This window comes from Lotus japonicus, chromosome 4 (assembly GCF_012489685.1).
Source record: "Lotus japonicus ecotype B-129 chromosome 4, LjGifu_v1.2".
NCBI classification, from domain to species: Eukaryota; Viridiplantae; Streptophyta; class Magnoliopsida; order Fabales; family Fabaceae; genus Lotus; species Lotus japonicus.
Window position 1 is genome coordinate 17,761,497 of NC_080044.1, and position 18,994 is coordinate 17,780,490.

Sequence of the window (18,994 nt, forward strand, 5' to 3'; positions counted from 1 at the left end):
TTAAATATGAGCACATTGATAAGCAATATTTCCCGTTTTAATTCAACGTCACATCTATGCAAAGTTAGATGCAATGGAATTACAGTATCATCACATGCGAAGAATAAGAAGAGAGAGGGATCTTTCACCTTTCAATGTTCCGAAATATGGAAGAAAGAATCAAGTTCACTTGGAGGGTTAGCCCAATCCAAATAAGGATCAAAACTTTAGTGTTTCCAGTTCAATTCCAACCCAGCAAGCACACACGGTAAACAGGGAAAAAAAGCAATTAAAAATCCAACAACAAGAACTAAAGTGTGACATGATTCAACAATGAGGGACTCGAAGAGAATGATTAGAATCTCGATAAAGTAATAATTAATGAAACAGTTAAGCTGAGACTCTACACTCTAAGCTACAACATTAGAACCATAATGTCCCATTGTTTCGTACATACAAAGTCACAAATATAGGCTTAGCTAGTTTTCAAGAAGGATAAGAAGAATGATCTATTCTTGAACTAAGCATTTGAAATTTTGCACAAAAATATTTTCTTTCTCTCTCGTTCTTTCCTTTCTTTTCTTTCTCTTTAGCTCATATACTTCACACAAAATATGGGTGTCAAAGTCAAATTTACCACTAGGCCATGACAATAATAATATTTCATCAAATGAACCAAACACCAAGTTCATGATGAAATAAAAGTAGCGGCGAATAAATATACGCCAATTTCCATAACTTTTCTTTTTTCTTTTTTTCAAGATCTTGTGCGAGGGAAGAATTGCGTACCACTACCTGTCATGAAGGCGTTAACCGGAGATGGATACAAGGAGGAAGGATCAACAAGTGCCCCAGAAGACGAAACAACGGTGACAGCGGCGGTGAGATTCAGCGGCTGAGCTCCGGCAAGAGCGGCGGGGGAGGTATCCCCAGCCATGTAATTATGAACATTCATGTTGTTATCATGACTAGTATTATTGTTGTTGTTGTCTGGACCATAGTCATAGAGGATTCCTTTGAAGACATGCCCTCCTATGTTGACAGCCGTTTGATATGCGTACCTGTCATCAGCATCGTCCACGCAGCTAACCCTCACACACCTGAACTCTGCCGGAGAACTCACCAATGCCGGAAAATTTCCATGCTCTAACCCTTTTTTTGTCAACAAGTAGAAGAGAAAACCAAAAGCCATTAGACATTTTCTACATTTAATCATTTGATACTAGAAGAATAATGTCTACTAAATAAAATTAAATAATGTTTAACCAAAGTGGAGTTAGTGAATGTGAATGTGTGGATGTGAAAGAGAAAGAGAAAGAGAATGTGCTAAGAAAGAGGAGATCGATGAGTGCATCTAGAGACACACACAACACACAGTTTCTTCCCTGTGAATCCATTCGTCAGGGCTACTAAATAACAGTGTATTTGGTAAAGGAAAAGAAAAAAGAAAAAAGAAAAGCTGGTAATATACGAAGATGGTTGGATTTTGATTCACACGCAATAGATACGGTTCCCTTGTTTGCAGATATACTTCCAAAACTTTCTCATCTTTCTTTTCAGTGATGAATATAATTCATTCCCCTCACTCACTCACTCATTCACCCAAAAGATTCTCATGTTTTTTGTTTTAAATTATTAATATTCCCGTCCTTTATTATTTCACCCACACTCTACACTCCAAAGAGTCAATCACGGAAACTGCGAGTGCTTCTGATTCTATAGCAGACCAAAACAAAGACAAAACAACACAGACACAAAAAAACAACAAAACAGAAGAAAATAGAAGAATACATGAGAGAAGAGAAGAAGAAGAAGAGCATAATCATATGTGAAAGTAAGTGAGTGAGTGTTGTTATATTACCTGAAGAAGAGTGCAGCTGCTGGTTATTACGAGAAGTGATGATATCTCTGGGGCGTTTGGAAATGTCTGTTCTGTGGAAACCAGGGTTGAGCTGTTGCTGGCGTTCACGGCGTTTGGCGGCGGGGACCCACGTGCTCTTCACGTGCGTCTGGCAATCGAACCCTCGGCTCTTGCAACACGTCCTGCACCGCATGTGAGGACAATCCTTCTTCGCTTGGTTCCCGCAGTCCTGGCAGCTTATCCCTCCTCCCTCCCCCGACGACGACGCCCTCACAAACCCCACCGCCGCCGCCGATGATCTCTGATCATCTGACCCCACCACCACCCTGCTGCTGGATCCCACCCCAACCGCCGAGTAGAGAGGCCTTAACCCTGCTCCTCCAACTACTTCCTGTTGTTGCTGGTGCTGTTGCTGCTGGTGCTGGTTCCATAGCTCGAAGCCGCGATACGACGAAACATCGTCGTTTGGTTTGTACCAGAATAGGGTTTCCGGTGGGGGAATCTCACCGCCGTGATGTTCCCCCTCCTGGTTCCCTCTTCCTCCTCCTCCTCCTAATGAGAACAACCCAGCCATTTTGTTAAACCTGACCCAGCCTTCAATTTTAACTCGAAATCCATATCAGAAAACCTGATCCGTTGTTAGGTTTGAAGATGAAGGAATAGGGTTTTGAGAAGAAGCAAGCAACAACAAGCATGTAAGAAAAAGTGAAAAACCAAATAATTATCTCCTTTGAAAAAGAAGAAAAGAAGAAAAAACCCAAATCTCGTAACTATTGGTTGAATTAATGAAGCAAGTGGTTGAGAATTGGGATTTGTGATGAGTGAGAGAGAGACGATGAAGATCGAGGGAGAGGAGCTAGCTAGGTTACAGTAGTTTATAACTGTTGGGCGTGTGTTTGTGTGTGTCGAGAACAGAGAGAGACAGACACATTTTTTTTTTTGTCTCTGGTTAAGGGTTGTGTTTTAGTTTGTGTTTCGTTGGAGCTGGGGAAAGGGTAATTGAAGGTTCGTTGGTTAGGACAGAAGACAACGTTGAACAGTGTCGTGCAGCTAGGTAGCGTTAATCGCGGTTTCAAGTTTCAATTCTGCTTCTCCGGCTTCTGCATTTGTATGTTGTAGTAGTAATAGTGTGTAGTAGTAGAAATAAAAAATATAATATAATTTTATGATGCATTAATAATTAATAACACAGGACCAACAGTACCACAGTGTTGTTGTTGTTGTAGTTTGTTGTTTTTTACAGCTATCCATCCCTGCAAACGCCGCCATGCCCCTCTCTCTGTAACACGCTCTGATGCAGGCAGCTAGCTTCCTTCAATTTAATAAATAAAAGTCTTACTCTCTTTCTCTTTCTCTTTCTCTTTCTGATTTTTTCAGCAGAGTTTATGAGCTCTTTTTCTACTTCTGACCAGTTTCTCCTTTTGTGTCTGAAGCCTGTGTGATTAACTTCACACCGTGACAAAAAACCACTACACACACTCACAACAGTGTTAACTCCTTCTCTTCTCTCTTTTTCTCTCTTGAATGAATGAATGTCATCTACTCTTCGATCTCATCTCAGCCGTTCGTCAAAATTCCCATGCTCGTCCAACGGTTAGGAGTTTGTCCACGTGTCTCGGAAACAGCTTTCTGCGTCCCTCGTCCTTTGCACCGGAAAACCCGCTGCTTTTCGTGACACTTGCCCCTTTTGTGCTCATTAATTTCTTATTATTTTTACTTTCATTCAATTTTCGTTTATATTTTGATTATTTCAAAAAAATTAAATTGTAGTAGTATCTAATTTTATTGAATTTATTTCTGGGTTGTCTAAATGATTCATGGTAAAGTTTGGGTTATATAACTCATTATGTAATCACATTAGAGATAAGTAAGTTAGAAATAAATTAATAAATAAAATATATAAATTCCAACTCACTTATCTCCAATGTGATTGTATAATGAGTTATTTAACCCAAACTTTATCATGTGTCATTTAGACAACCCTTTTGTTTTTAGTAGTAGTTGTTTTAAGAACATTTATTGATATTTGTCTTGAGAATTAATTTCTCCCATTTCTTAATCATATCATTATTGCATACTTGCACATATATGTATTTATTATCTCTAGTTTTAATTATTATTACCTCTGTTTCTATTTAACTGTCTGAAGAAAGAAGTACACATATTCAGGAGCTCAGCTAATGTTGTTAATTTTCAAATAAATATTATTTGCTTTCCTATTTTACCATCTTAAATGTATTTTATTTTTCCTTATTTACTACAATCACAAGGGTATTATTTGGAAAACATCATTTAATATGCTCTTGAAAAAAGTTAAGTGAATATATATATAAGAACAATTTTTTTTTAAAGTAGACAGTTAATAAAGAACGGAGGTAGTATATTATCACATCGATGTCATTTTCTGCCTCGCTGTCATTTAGTTATGTTTTAAAATAATTGTCATGGAAAAGAATAAACACGTATATTAAGAAATGCAATTAATATATTGTTAATGTTAATTTTAAAACATATTATTTATTTTCCTAATTTATCCTGTGATTTTTTCTGTTATCTCTCTTAATTTATCATTTTCATAGGAGTATTATATGAAAAAATCAAATAATACTTCATTGAAATTCCAAATGGAAAATGTATCTATAATAAACAATCATAGAAACCTAAATGTGAGATGAAAGAAAATAAGAGGAACACAAGAGAATAGAAAGTGAAATGAATTAAGTAATTTTTTTGGTAAAAGGTAGAATGATTAATTTAAGTTATTTAATCAGTAGAAGAGAATGTAGAAGGAAGAGTAAGCAAAGAAAAATAGTGTGATGAATAATTACTACTACTTTGTAAAATTATACAAATAATTTATATACATTTAATCATTTTTCTTCATTTTTATTTAAAATTTAGTGAATGATAAATAGTTTATACTTTTGCTGTAAAAAATAGTTTATACTTTAATGTTTTATTATTGTCATTGTTGTCAAAATTAAAACAAATCATTCTTAAATGTTTACCAATTTTAATAAAATTTAATTTTGTTATAAAGGGGCTAATAAATATGAGTTTAATGGATATGCACTGTCAGTGTAAAATAGTTTTACACGGACATCCAATCAATGTCTGCCACGTAGTGTAAAACTATTTTACACTGACGGTGCATATCCATTAAATTCAATAAATATAAATTTTCAGGATATATGTAACGCATAAAATTTAAAATAAGAGAATAATGTGTTGACTTTAAATCAATATTGAATATTATGTATGTTTGCATTTGCAAATTACAATTGACTATCAGGTAGTGGCCGAGTAATTTGTTATTTTCAGGCAGGGAGATTGGCTGGTGAAAAAGAAGCAACTTCTTTTTGCTGAATGGAAAAAAAAAAAGCAACTAGATCAGATTCCCATGAAAATAATCATGTTATCTCAAAAAGCAGCCATATTGCATGTCATCATACTTTGTTTATTGGTCTCTTTTTTTTCGACCAAAAAGTAAATGTCAACGAATGTTAATGGTGATAGTTAGTTAACTAGTTAAAAATATGAAAAATATCCAACATTTCAATATAGAAATTCATTGAATGCTTTATTTTCCAATAAATAGTTCCATTGTAAAAAATTCAGTCAATATGCCACGAACATTTATTAAGATTATCCTTTAAAAGAAAAAAATTCGCATAGAGTTCTTTCATTTCTATTCCAATTAGTGTTGGGTTTTTTTTTCTTACATATTTAAGATTTTTGAACATAAGGTAAGATATACTGATTAGCTTTATTTATTCTTTCACTATGAGGTTGGAGTTTGATACTAGTTCATGAAATGAATCTTAAATTTTATTCCAATTACTATGATGTTGGAGTTTAATCCTAGTTCATGGGAAAAACTTGGGCTAACCAAAAAAAATATTTATGATTTTCAAACTTGCAATAATTACCCCTTTTAAAGTGTCATTTAATGAACCGTTCAAAAAAAAAATGTGTCATTTAATCTAATACAACAACAAAAAAAAGCCTTACATTTTTTTCTCATTCTCGATAAATATACCCAAATGTATCTAAGCATCACCATTGCATGGATGATGTAAAATATTCAAACTATTTCTATTTTCATCATAGTATATCATTTCACACACATATGTTCTGCTCGACTCAAATGAATATTAAACCTAATAGGGGATCCTGCACTGCCCATAAACGAGATTTCTTTCGTTCAATAGTTAGTCAAGTGAAATGAAGATGTGACACAATCATTAAACACTTAAAGGTTGCACAAATATAGTCATCATATCATAAGTCTTACTCAAAAGCTTCACTAAGGCCAAGTGCCACAATTATAAGTCACATCGTGCTTTATAAATGAATGTTTGATCGTTTAATTAAATAGACATTACTCATTTGGATAATCCATTATTCTACCACGATTTTGAGTTTTACTCTCTTTACTCATACACTGACTTTGGTATTAAAGTGTATTTGTAGGTACCTCCCTCGAAATGTCTTACATTGATCCGTCGTGCTGGAAATTCATTTAGAGTTGTACAACCACCGAAGATTGAAAGAGTCATCTTGCTCGAATACATGAAGAACATTTTGACGACACTGCGGGAAACGAAATCAAATTTGATTGCACTGGAAAAGTCATATTAGCAATTCACACTTGGAGCCTCTATTCCAAGCACTTTCGAAGGTCTTCATCCAACACAAATACGTTCTTTGCGGCTCATGGATAATATTCATGCTCCAAAAGATATTTATGTATCACTACAAGAAAAAAAAAATTACAGGCAGTCAATAGTGAATAATGTTATGTTCACACCTCTAAAATGAGGTGGAGAGAGGTGGAGGAGGAGAGAGATTGGAAGAAAAGAAAAAGTAAGAGAGAAAATATGAGATGTGATAGATGTTAAGAGGAGAGAGGTAAAAATAAAAATAGGTGGAAATGAAGTGTTTAAAACATGAGGTGTGTATATATCATTGTTGGTCAATAGTTGTCGATAAGAACACATAACCGTCGATAATCTTGAATTACCGACAGTTAACCGAAGACCCAAAAGCCTTGGTCATTTCACTCAACAGTAATATATTATCCGTTGTTAATTTTGCGACGGAAATAACAGTCGGTAAATTACCAATCTGAAATTAGACGCAGTTTACCAACAACCATAGCCATTGGTGACCTTTTTAAAAAAACAAAGTTAATTTTATTCCTCATCCTCACTTTTATGATTTTATCAGGAAATACTGTGTTCTGGGAGTGAACATTGAAGAGAGGTATAGTACCTAGAGGTAGAGGGATTGTGCTAAGAGAGAATCAGAATGAGAGAGAGAGTGCTGAATTTCGAGTGTTATTTCATCAAATGAGCCAAAAGTCCCCTACACTTGATAACTACCTCCTATTTATAGAGCTTGGGTACTACCTATTGGGCCAATTGGGCCTCCGAGGTCAAGGCCCATCTGGAGGCCAGGGCCCCGCCTCCGGGCGGGATACATGCTGGGCGTTGCCCCTCTAGGGGCTCGCCCAGTCCACTAGTCCACAAGACACCGAGCTCGAGGTACGAGAGCTAAGGGTGTCTTTTAAATGCTTTTACATATGTCTTACAGTACACCAGAATTTGCACTGCCAACATGGCTTGAGAAAAGAGAAGTAAACTATATCGCCAACATGGCGTGAGCAAAAGGAAACTTGCATTTTCAGTTACCCAGTCCACTGACTTGACGAGCAACCCGAGCTGGCAAGTCCACTAGTCCACAAGCGGCGAGAACGATTACTTCGTATTGGCGATAAGTTGGAGCACGTGTATGATCGTTCGCCGGCGGAAAAGGTGGCAGGCATGGGTTATGTGCTGATCATTCAATCATTGACTGGCGGTAACCCCGGCGAGCGACTGAACTTTGTTGTTGGTGTCACCCGTCAGGCGATGGTGTTTGATCCTTATAGTGGCGAGGCTTTTCGCGCTTTCCCTTATTTTTAAAACCCTTTCAAATCTCTATCCGCCTCACGTGGCTGCCCCACGTGATGTGCCGGTTACATCAATTTCCCTCTTTCTCCGGAACCGTCACTTCACCTTTCATAACCGTCCCATCGTGCGCAGTAACTCCCCATTGCACGCGACCCACCTCCCCAAAACCATCATGACTTCCAACCTTCCACACGCGTCCAACACGCGTCACCCTTCCAGCTTCTCCCCTCCCCCTATAAAAACCCTTCTTCCCCACAGTCATCCCTTTCCGAGACCCCTCTTTACTTCCCTAATCGCTTACCAAACTCCCTCTGCCCACTTCCGCTCCGGAGCCGTCGCAGGTCATTCTAAAGGGGGTTTCCCTTGTAGTAGATTGCTCGGTGGTGTTGTACGACCACAGCACCACCGGAAGTTCATCCAACCAAGCTCCCTTAGCCTCCGCAAGCCGTCGTCTTGGTCCTCGCAGGATTACCCTGTTTGCAGATTCCACCTGCCCGTTCGTCTGCGGATGCTCAACAGAGGCGAACCTCATCTGTATGCCCATTTCCCTGCAGAACTCCCTTGTTTGGCTGCTTGAAAACTGGGTCCCGTTGTCAGATACGATCGCCCTTGGGTGCCCCACGTGATGTGCCGGTTACATCAATTTCCCTCTTTCTCCGGAACCGTCACTTCACCTTTCATAACCGTCCCATCGTGCGCAGTAACTCCCCATTGCACGCGACCCACCTCCCCAAAACCATCATGACTTCCAACCTTCCACACGCGTCCAACACGCGTCACCCTTCCAGCTTCTCCCCTTCCCCTATAAAACCCTTCTTCCCCACAGTCATCCCTTTCCGAGACCCCTCTTTACTTCCCTAATCGCTTACCAAACTCCCTCTGCCCACTTCCGCTCCGGAGCCGTCGCTTATCACCCTTTCCGCTACCCACTCTTCACATCCTACTCCAGTGAGTCCCACTGTCCTTATCTTTGCATCACACACATACTCATCTTTTCCTTTCTTTCACTTCACTGTCTTCTAAAAATGGCTTCAAGCCCTACCTCCCCTAACCACTCCTCTTCTTCCTCCGGAAGCGACCCTGATGCCACCGCCGCCGGCGGCCTCCGTTTAGAGGCCCCGGAGATCCCACCTTACCGACTAAAAACCTACGCCACTCTGCCCCTTCCATTCCAAATAGCCCCCACTCACGAGGCTATAGACCAACCTTCTATTTTCCAGAACAGCGATCTCATCGTGCAGTTCGTGAACTCCCTGGGTGGTTTGTCGAATGACGATGAGTTTAGCGCGAAACTCAGGATCTGGATTTGCAGTCCTGGGGACCGCCCCTAGCTTCATAAGCCAGACGGCGACGTAAAGAGATCCCATTTTTTCTTTGCGTATGAATACATGTTTAGCGAGCTTGGAATCAGGCTTCCTTTCTCGCCCTTTGTCCAAACCGTCCTCCGCGACATCAACGCGGCTCCCTGCCAACTCCACCCTAACGCTTGGGCCTTCATTCGATGTTTTGAAATCTTAAGCGCCGCTGTCGGCATCGCCCCATCCCCCACCAGTTTCTTCTACGACGTCGACCCCAAGTCCATCAAAAACAAAGGATGGATTTCCTTGAAGGCCCGAGCCGGCCGGAAGTGCTTGCATCCCCACAAAAGTAACGCGAAGTCCTCCTTCGCACGGAAGTACTTCCGTGTGGCGGTTCATCCCGCCTACCCAGAGGCATTCACCCTTAGAGACGGGACCGCCCTTTTTCCTCTTTACTGGACGGAGAAGCCCAATGGGATCACCGATCCTTCAGAGGAATCTTTGTCCGCCAACGACAAAGCCTTTCTTAATCTCCTTGCCCCACTTCCCATCCTTGACTGCACAACAGTCCTTGAGGGCGCTGACCTCTCAAGAACTCCCAAATACTTAGGTTGCCCATAGCTCACTTTTATTATTGACATTTCCTTTCTCGTCTCCTATGTTGTCACTGATCGTATTTTTTTATTGTTATAGAAGATATGAATTTCACGAACGCCGAGCTCTTGAAGGCCCGCGAGAGGAGAATGGCTCGCTTTTCCCCAAAATTCAACACTGAGGGCGACGCGAAAAAACGGGGCGGTGCTGAGAACCAAGCCGAGAGCACCAAAGCTCCCAAGAGGAGAAGATTGGTCAAAGCCTCCTCCGGCGCCGGCACATCCAACCCTGGCGCTCAGCCCACCACTGCTGCTGCGCCTAAAGGCAAAAATGTCACTGAAGCCTCCGTCGTCGCGGCTATCGAGCCAACCACCGTACCAGCTTCTACTCCTGCCACCGCCGGTGCGACCGCTGCTGTTGCCGCTGAGTCCTCTGTTGGCGCCACAGCCGCCTCCGCCGGCGTCAACGCCACAAAAGCTGCTGCGTCTTCCGACACTCCTATTGGAGAGAAGGAAAAAGAAAATGAAACCCCGAAGTCTCCCCCTCGCCAAGATGCGCCTCCTAGCCCGCCCTCAACACATGATGCGGGCTCCATGCCTTCCCCGCCTCATCAAGGGGAAAAATCCTGTCCTGGCGCTGCCACTACCTCTGAAGCGGCTCAAATTGAACAAGCCCCTGCTCCCGAGGTCGGTTCTTCAAGCTATTATAATATGCTCCCCAACGCCATTGAACCCTCAGAATTCTTACTTGCTGGTCTTAACCGTGACGTCATAGAAAAAGAAGTTTTGAGTCGGGGCCTTAATGACACCAAGGAGGAGACTCTTGCTTGCCTCCTACGCGCTGGGTGCATCTTTGCTCACGCATTTGAGAAGTTCAATGCCGCCACCGTTGAAGCTGAGCGGTTGAAGGCCGAAAGTGCTAAGCATCAAGAAGCCGCCGCTGCTTGGGAAAAGCGTTTCGACAAACTGGCGACGCAGGCAGGAAAAGACAAAGTCTATGCCGACAAGATGATTGGCACGGCGGGGATTAAAATCGGCGAGCTGGAGGATCAGCTGGCGCTGATGAAGGAAGAAGCAGATGAGCTTGATGCAAGCCTTCAAGCTTGCAAAAAGGAAAAAGAGCAAGCTGAGAAGGACTTGATCGCCCGAGGCGAGGCACTGATTGCTAAGGAGTCAGAGCTTGCCATACTGCGCGCTGAGCTGGAGTTAGTGAAGAAGGCGTTGGCGGAGCAAGAGAAAAAGTCTGCGGAGTCCTTGGCCTTGGCGAAGTCTGACATGGAGGCGGTGATGCAGGCTACGTCCGAGGAGATCAAGAAAGCGACCGAAACTCATGCCGAGGCCCTCGCCACGAAAGATGCTGAGATTGCTTCCCAACTGGCAAAGATCAAGAGACTAGAGGACGAGCTGGCGACGGAGAAGGCCAAAGCCACTGAGGCGAGGGAACAAGCCGCTGACATCGCCCTTGACAACCGCGAGCGCGGTTTCTACCTCGCCAAAGATCAGGCCCAACATTTGTACCCGAACTTTGACTTTAGCGCCATGGGAGTAATGAAAGAAATAACCGCCGAAGGACTGGTTGGTCCCGACGATCCTCCCCTGATTGACCAACACCTCTGGACAGCGACTGAAGAAGAAGAGGAAGAAGAAGAACAGGAGAAAGAAAACAATGAATAATGTAATTTTAACATTACTTTAGCTTTTACTGTCACCTTGTAGTGTACTTTTCCGCCATTCGTCTATGTTTAAGCAACCCTTCGCCATAGCTTTTTATATCGCCGTTGGATATTTTGTAAATCATGTTGGAATGCTTCCGCCGTACATTTTTTAGTCGCCGCCGCATCGTCATCACCATCTTGCTTTAGCCTTATAAGAAATTAGTTTGACTTGCTCGCCACTCTCAGCGTAAGGCCGCCACCATTTTGCGGTAGGTCGCTACCCTCATTTTTGGCGGTAGGTCGCGACCCTCTTGCGGTAGGTCGCGACCCTCTTGCGGTAGGTCGCCACCATTTTGCGGTAGGTCGCTACCCTCATTTTTGGCGGTAGGTCGCGACCCTTTAGCGGTAGGTCGCCATCCTCTTGCGGTAGGTCGCGACCCTCTTGCGGTAGGTCGCCACCCTTAGCGTGAGGTCGCCACCCTTTTGGCGACTTTTGTGTGTCTAAAAACTGAGTCTTACAGGTCGCCACCCATAGCGTTTGGTCGCCACCCTTTGGCATGAGGTCACCACCCTAGCTGTAGGTCGCCACCCTTGGTGTGATCGTCCCTTTTCGGGACTCAAAGTGCTTTGGGTTCCAATGGCCAGTTGGATTACCAAAGCGGTGCTCAGTAGAATGGGCAATTTGTACCCCACACATCGCCAATGAATCCGGTTGTTACGTGGGCTTTTCCGGGGCTAATTTAGTTCATCGTGAAACTTGTTTCACTTTGTAACTAAATCGCGCCATCAGGAGCTTGTCCCACCCAATAACAAACCGCTTATGGAAGAGTCTTCCAAGTTTCACAAAACTTTAATGGTGTGCCTCAATTCACCCACTCTTTCTCTTTGATCCGATTTGCTCCTCTCTGTCTGAATCAAAACTAGTGAAGACAATATAACTTCTAATACCAACTTCAAAATAAGAAAATTAGGAAATACAACAACTGAGAAGGGAATCAAATGAAAGATGGAGGAAAAGTTTGAAGGAATTGGAAAATTTGTTGGCCAGCGATCTTAACCATAGCAACGCTTTACTCGCCAAACTTCCATGGCCAAAACAAAACGTGCCCACCAGAATTCCGCCGCCGGAGTAAAACGTGCTTGATTCCAACGCCAACGACATTCTCTCGCCGTCGAACTCCATCGCCAACAACACTAGCTCGCCGCCTACCTTCAAAACGTGCTCGCCAAAGCCAACACGTGCTCGCCAAAGCAAACGTGCTCGCCAGGATTTGCTCACCGCCTAACTTCAACACGTGCCCGCCAAAGCAAAAACGTGCCCGCCAGAATTCCAACGTCTCGGGATTGGCTCTGCTCCTCATGTATTGTGCTCTGGACAGATTCCTCGCCTTTGTTCTTTTCTTCGTCATTACCGATCTGCTCTCCCTTGCCTACATGCTTCCTCGATCTGAAGCTTCACCTCTGTTGACGTTCTTCATTGTCGGTCTGAACCGTGTTGCTCCGATCTGCCATCGCTGGATGCGCCTTCACGCTGAATCTCGATCTGTCATTCTCTCGTGAACGCACCTTGTTCTTTCCCCTCCGCCTTGCCACCGATCTGAAACTCCTCCTTTTATCGCTGCTTGGGCGACGTGTCGCCCTTTTCCAACTTCGCGCGCTTTCTTTTGAAAGCGTCGTCCTCCTCATCAAGAATATAAGTGTTGGCGCGAGCACGCATCTCCTCCATCGAACGCGCCGGCTTACGTGTCAATTTGCTGTTCAACCCTCCCGGTAGCAAACCGTTTTTAAATGCTAAAGCACAAGCTCGAGGCTCCTCGTCTTCAACCTTGACCGACGCTGCGCTGTACCTTGCCATGTACTCTTTCAGTGATTCTTCTTCTTGCTGGCGAATATTATATAGGTCGTTGATCGTCACCGGCTGATTCTTATTCGCCGAGAATTGCACTAGAAACTTGGATGAGAAGTCTCTGAAATTTGAAATCGATCCGCGCGGCAAAGTTGTGAACCACGCCATCGCCGTCGATTTGAACGTCGATGGAAACATCCTGCACTTCACCGCATCTGACGCCGCAATTATCACCATCTTCGTATTAAAATACAGAAGATGATCCTTCGGATCGGAATCTCCGCTGTAAGAATCCAGAACTAACGTTTTCGTGTTATCCGGAATCGCCACACTCTCGACATCTTCCGAGAACGGACGGAACTCAGCCACGGAATCTGCTTCTCTGCTTCCATCATCTCGCTGCTCGCGACGGTAGAAATCTAACTGAGCCTGTAGACGCTCATTCCGCTGCTGGATGTTGCCAATGCTGCGCATCAAATGGCGCCATTGCTCCTGTGTCACCGCCGATTGTTGTTCCGGAGCAGGTGAATTCTCTGGTGAGCGCTCCAGAGATCCCACCTGTGAAGGCGATGGAGGAGGTGGTGGTACAGGAGGTGATGGAGAAGGAGAAGGCGATTGTACTCCTGTCGTTTGTACCGGAGAATCCAGGACCACACGATGAGGCCGCCGAGGCGGCGAAATCCGCTGTCGCATTGGTGAATGATGTTGCCTCCTGCGTCGAGTCTCCATCCAAACCAGAAACGATGCAAACTCGATCGGAAAACCAATCACTAGTCACAGAATCAAAATCAGAAAACCAGAGAATTGCCTAATCACAATCAGAGGTAACTTCATGCACAATCAATCTACGTGAATGGGAGTAGAAAGTTTACAGTCCCCACAGACGGCGCCAAATGTTCTGGGAGTGAACATTGAAGAGAGGTATAGTACCTAGAGGTAGAGGGATTGTGCTAAGAGAGAATTAGAATGAGAGAGAGAGTGTTGAATTTCGAGTGTTATTTCATCAAATGAGCCAAAAGTCCCCTACACTTGATAACTACCTCCTATTTATAGAGCTTGGGTACTACCTATTGGGCCAATTGGGCCTCCGAGGTCAAGGCCCATCTGGAGGCCAGGGCCCCGCCTCAGGGCGGGATACATGCTGGGCGTTGCCCCTCTAGGGGCTCGCCCAGTCCATACTGGATCTCCGCCCGCACAAGCAAATTGTCGATAAAACTCCAAAATGGCACCTACAAGAGCCGATCGTTTTTTTTTTCTCTGACAGATGGTGCCTTCCAGAACCAGGGGTATTCGAGCCAGCTGTGTACGATTAGCCAGCCTTGCGGCTGCAAAAGGATTAGACATCTTCCATGCTACGGTTCCCTGCGGTTCGAACCGGTCGACAAATTCAAAGGAAGAGCGCTGCCCCCTGGTATGTGATGTTTTCCCGCCGTCACCCCAGAATGAAAGGGGTGATCTCGTAGTTCTTGGTCTGTGAAGATACGTTGTTAGGTGCTCCGTTTTTCTTTTTCCACAAGGACAGGATTTTCTTAATTCTAATCGACTGGGAAAGTTTATTTCTAATCGTAACTAAATCTTACATTTTTATATGCTCCCAACTATGAATTCCCCTGCATTGTTTTCGCTCCGCTCGTGCGTGGCACTCCTTGCTCGCGGAGGATTTGAACCTACGACATCGGGTTTTGGAGACCCGCGTTCTACCGAACTGAACTAAGAGCTAAGGAGAAAAAATGAATTGTCTTCGGATGTAGATGGAAACCCAGCTTCAGTTATTAACTGCGTCTTTTTTAAAGGTGGTTGTTTCCCTAGCTTGCTCCGCTACTATTTATTTTAGATATATATTATCTGCTTGTAACTAGCGCCTAGTTTCACTATCTTTAGGAGTTAATCTTTGAGGAGCATTATTTGTTGGCTCTTGTGTCAAGGATTCGACACACAATTTGTAATGAGCGACCATGTCATATGCACCGTAAATTCGTCCCATATTCTCCTCTCTGGCCGCATCAACCTTGAGCTTTATAGCAGCGATGGAGTCAATATTAGTTGAAGATTGACTAACTTTTTCATCAAATTTAGTCAATAGTAAGAGTTTTTATTATTAAATCATGTTTACAAATCAACTAAAAATCAAATTAATATTTTATTATACTTTCAAATACATCCTCATATCTCTTATCTACCCAACTATTATTTTTCTTCTCCATGTGAGTACGCTTAAAGACTTGGGGTAACGATGGAAGTCTCTCCATTTCTTTCACCTAATTTAAATATTGCATATTTATTAAATATGTGTGTGTGTTTAAGTTGATAGGAATTAGAATTAGAAAAGCTCTAATCAGCCAAACCGTTCTTCCGATCTAAATTTCTACAAGGAGGCCAGATTAACGACAACATCTTATAATTTAAAATTAAGTATGTATTAAAAAATCATAACATAGTGAATAAAAATAGCATGAGAACTCATCAAATTTGAAGTACAAGAATCCAAAGGAAATGTGTGGGACGAAAAATGAAATTTACTTTAGAGACCAAAACTACATAGCATATTCTAAAAAATGAAATTGCAATAATAAAAAAGAAGAGCGTGAATGTATCAATAAATTCATCTCTCACCTTTATTGTAATTGTTAATTAATTTAAAAGAAAACATAGATGGTGGTAAAAAGAGATGGTGCCTGCCGGTCTGCAACGCCGGCGCATGAGGCTTAGGGCAGTGACTCGGAGCCGTACGGCAGAGTCGTGCAGGTAGCAGAACCTGTGACTTGCAGATGCAGACTGCCCCATACACACCTATCCAAAATTAGTTACCTTTACTCATTCCTATAAATAAATATTATACTTTATACATCTCATCTCATAATCATTATCATATTTATAATATAATAATATGTATTATTATCACTATCGTCATCCAACACTAATTTTCATGATCACGTTAACTAAACTTCAGGTATGATCCTCACGTGCGGGGGCACATTGAACAATTCTGCTTATAGAGCTTACTTAATTTGTTTAGATTTAACAGCAATGCTAGTTTTTAGAGGTGAGATCATTACTTAAAAACTAAGAAAGAAGTTTCTAAATATCAAAAATGACTAACGTGAAATTTTTAGTTCTTAAAAATAAGAACTAGTTCTTATATAAGCAACTTTGTTATATAAGTTCTTAATATAAAAAAACATTTTTTTCTCTCATCCTCCAAATTACTTTATTAATTTATAAGTTTTGTTTTATTATTTTATGAAAATAAAAATTATAAATAATGTGATGTGGTAGAACTAGATAAATAGTGCTAAGAATTCAAAATTAAAAACTTGTGGTTGAAGCGAAATATGCAAAAGTTGCTTGAGAGTTGCTTAACACATGTGGTAATACGAACCCACAATAATAGTGCAAAGAACTAAACATTAAGAACTGACATCGGAGATGTTATAAGTGAAAATGAGGGAAAAGTTTATGAAAGAAAAATTTAAAAATAAAATGATGTGATTTTAAGTTTTTTTTTTTAAATAAGAGTCAAATAAAAGTTGAGAGTGATATTTATACGATACTACTCTCTCCGTTCTAGAAAAATTGTTTTTCTAGTAACTATTTTTTATTAAGGTTTTATTGTTTAGGAAACCAATCCATTCTTTTCCGATGTATCAAAAAAGAAAGAAAACTAATGCATTTGTTTCAAAAAAAAAATTACCATCTATAACCTCATTTAATAAAATTTCTCTCACTTATCACATTTCATATATATACTCCCTCCGTTTCAGAAAATTTGTAGTTTAAGGTTGTGACACAAAGAGTAAGAAAACAATGATTGATAGCATAATTTGACTAGATTGCCCTTATTTAATTTTACTAGTATGATGTGCAACTATTAAATTGTACTTAGATTGAGAAGATTGTAATTAATAGAGAAGAGTTGTGGTTGGTTAATATGAAATGTGATAAGTGAGAGAAAATGTATTAAATGAGGGTAGAGGTGGAAAAAATTAGCAAAAAATGCATTGGTTTTCTAAAACAACAAACATTTTGGGATATTGAAAAATGGTGCAAAACAACAAATTTTCTGGAACGAAGAGAGTATTAATTATCCACAACTTTTTTTTGTCAATTACTACTACATTTATCTCTATCCAAGGTATAATTTAATAGTTGTGCATGTTTCTAGTAAAATTAAATAGAGGTGTTTTAGTAACATTAGAGCATCTCCAATGATAGTATCTAATGTTAAATACATACTCATATATGAGTATTTATTACCATTAGAGCACATATTCAATTCCAACATGACAAAGATGATTATGTGGGAATAGATACTCTATACTAGACTTGAAAAATGAGCTTGTATTTATTACAAGCACTTACAATTAATATAATTAGATTAAAATTGAGATAAATAATAAAATATACAAATGTGATATTGATGGTGGGATCCACTATAAACACTTTTAAGAGTTGTTAGGTTGGAGTAAAAAGTTAGTAAAGTGGTGTATATGATGTGGCATTACGAGGAATTGTAAAAAATAAAGTGTAGATATTTTAGTGAGTATTATGGATGTAGATGCTCAAATACTTCAATAGTCCAATCATCTTACTTTTGTGTCACAACTTTAAATAACAATCTTTCTAAAATAGACGAAATATTACTATTTTACTATTTCTATATAAATATTTAAAATTAGGGATTGAGTGATTGAGTGGGTCAAAATAGGTTAAAAGTGTGTTATTGAGTTGAAATCGCTACTCAACTTATAAAAGGAATGGGCCGAATATGAGAGTCTGATGAGTCAAACTCATTTTACATTTGAAGGATATTGAAGGCCACACGACTAACATAAACACTTCATATTTAGCATTTACTAGCAGATTTTACAAATTCGTCAGTAGCTTACTAAGAGCATCTCCAATGCAAGGTTCTTAATTCTTATTTTTGAGTTAAGAACTAAGAACTGAGTTCTTAACCACTGGAGAGGATGACGTAGAGTTCTTAGTTCTTAAAAATAAGTACTAGGTTCTCATATAAGGAGTTTTACTTTTTGAGTTCTTAGCATAAAAAATTAATTTTTTTTTCTCTCATTCATCAACTCATTCAATTTAAGTATTGAATTAGCTTTTAAATTTAAATCAACATTATATGAAAATAAAAAATATTACTAATATAATGGTATTGTGGGGCCAAATGAATAGTGCTAAGAACTAAGAACTCATGATTGAAGCAAAATCTTCAAAACGTTGCTTAAGCACATGTGGCAGTACGGACCCGCATTAATAATGTTAAGAACTAAGAACTAACATTGAAGATGCTCTAATAAATTTGATGTTGTCAATAACTAATTTAGCATGCACGATAAATGGTATTCTACTGTGGATGAAAGTATCTTCTTCATAAAAAAAAAACATCATATTTTAATCAATTTATGTCATAAAGACAATATTGTAGTTCTAGTTCTCAGTCATATAAGTTTTATACTCTTGTGTTTCAAAACCACCGCAAAACAAAATTGGAGCTTCACCAATAAAATATTTATTAAGGTTAATAGTTAAATTAGTCCTTGAATTTCTAAGCGAGTTTGATTTTAATCTCTCTGAGAAAAAATGACGTTTAGTGGCGGTCAAAAACCAATTGTATATATAACTGCCACTAAACGTCATTTTTCTCAGAGAGATTAAAATCAAACTCGCTTACAAACTCAGAGACTAATTTGACAATTAATCCTATTTATTGAATGATAAAATTCCTTAATTTATTACACATTGGATTTTAGATTTGACATTTGCAACGAGATTATATGATGTGGGTTGAGAGTCTTTTTT

At 40.5% G+C, this 18,994-nt stretch overlaps 1 protein-coding gene across 1 annotated transcript; it reads right to left on the minus strand.

Annotated features, from left to right (window-relative positions):
- Positions 1-331: 331 nt before the first annotated feature.
- LOC130716277 (protein SHI RELATED SEQUENCE 1-like) lies at positions 332-3,290 on the minus strand. The gene is made up of 3 exons (XM_057566488.1): positions 3,045-3,290; positions 1,841-2,940; positions 332-1,131 (listed from the first exon to the last, which is right to left on the minus strand). Exons 2-3 carry the CDS (start codon positions 2,412-2,414, stop codon positions 737-739), a joined length of 969 nt encoding a protein of 322 aa, XP_057422471.1. The 5' UTR covers positions 2,415-2,940; positions 3,045-3,290; the 3' UTR covers positions 332-736.
- Between the last annotated feature and the right edge of the window lie 15,704 nt (positions 3,291-18,994).

Coding starts and splice junctions, on each gene's coding strand:
- LOC130716277 (XM_057566488.1), bottom strand. CDS start 2,414: ATGGCTGGGTTGTTCTCATTAGGAGGAGGAGGAGGAAGAGGGAACCAG. Junction 1,132..1,840: donor GCAGCTGCACTCTTCTTCAG/GTAATATAACAA, acceptor TGACAAAAAAAG/GGTTAGAGCATGGAAATTTT.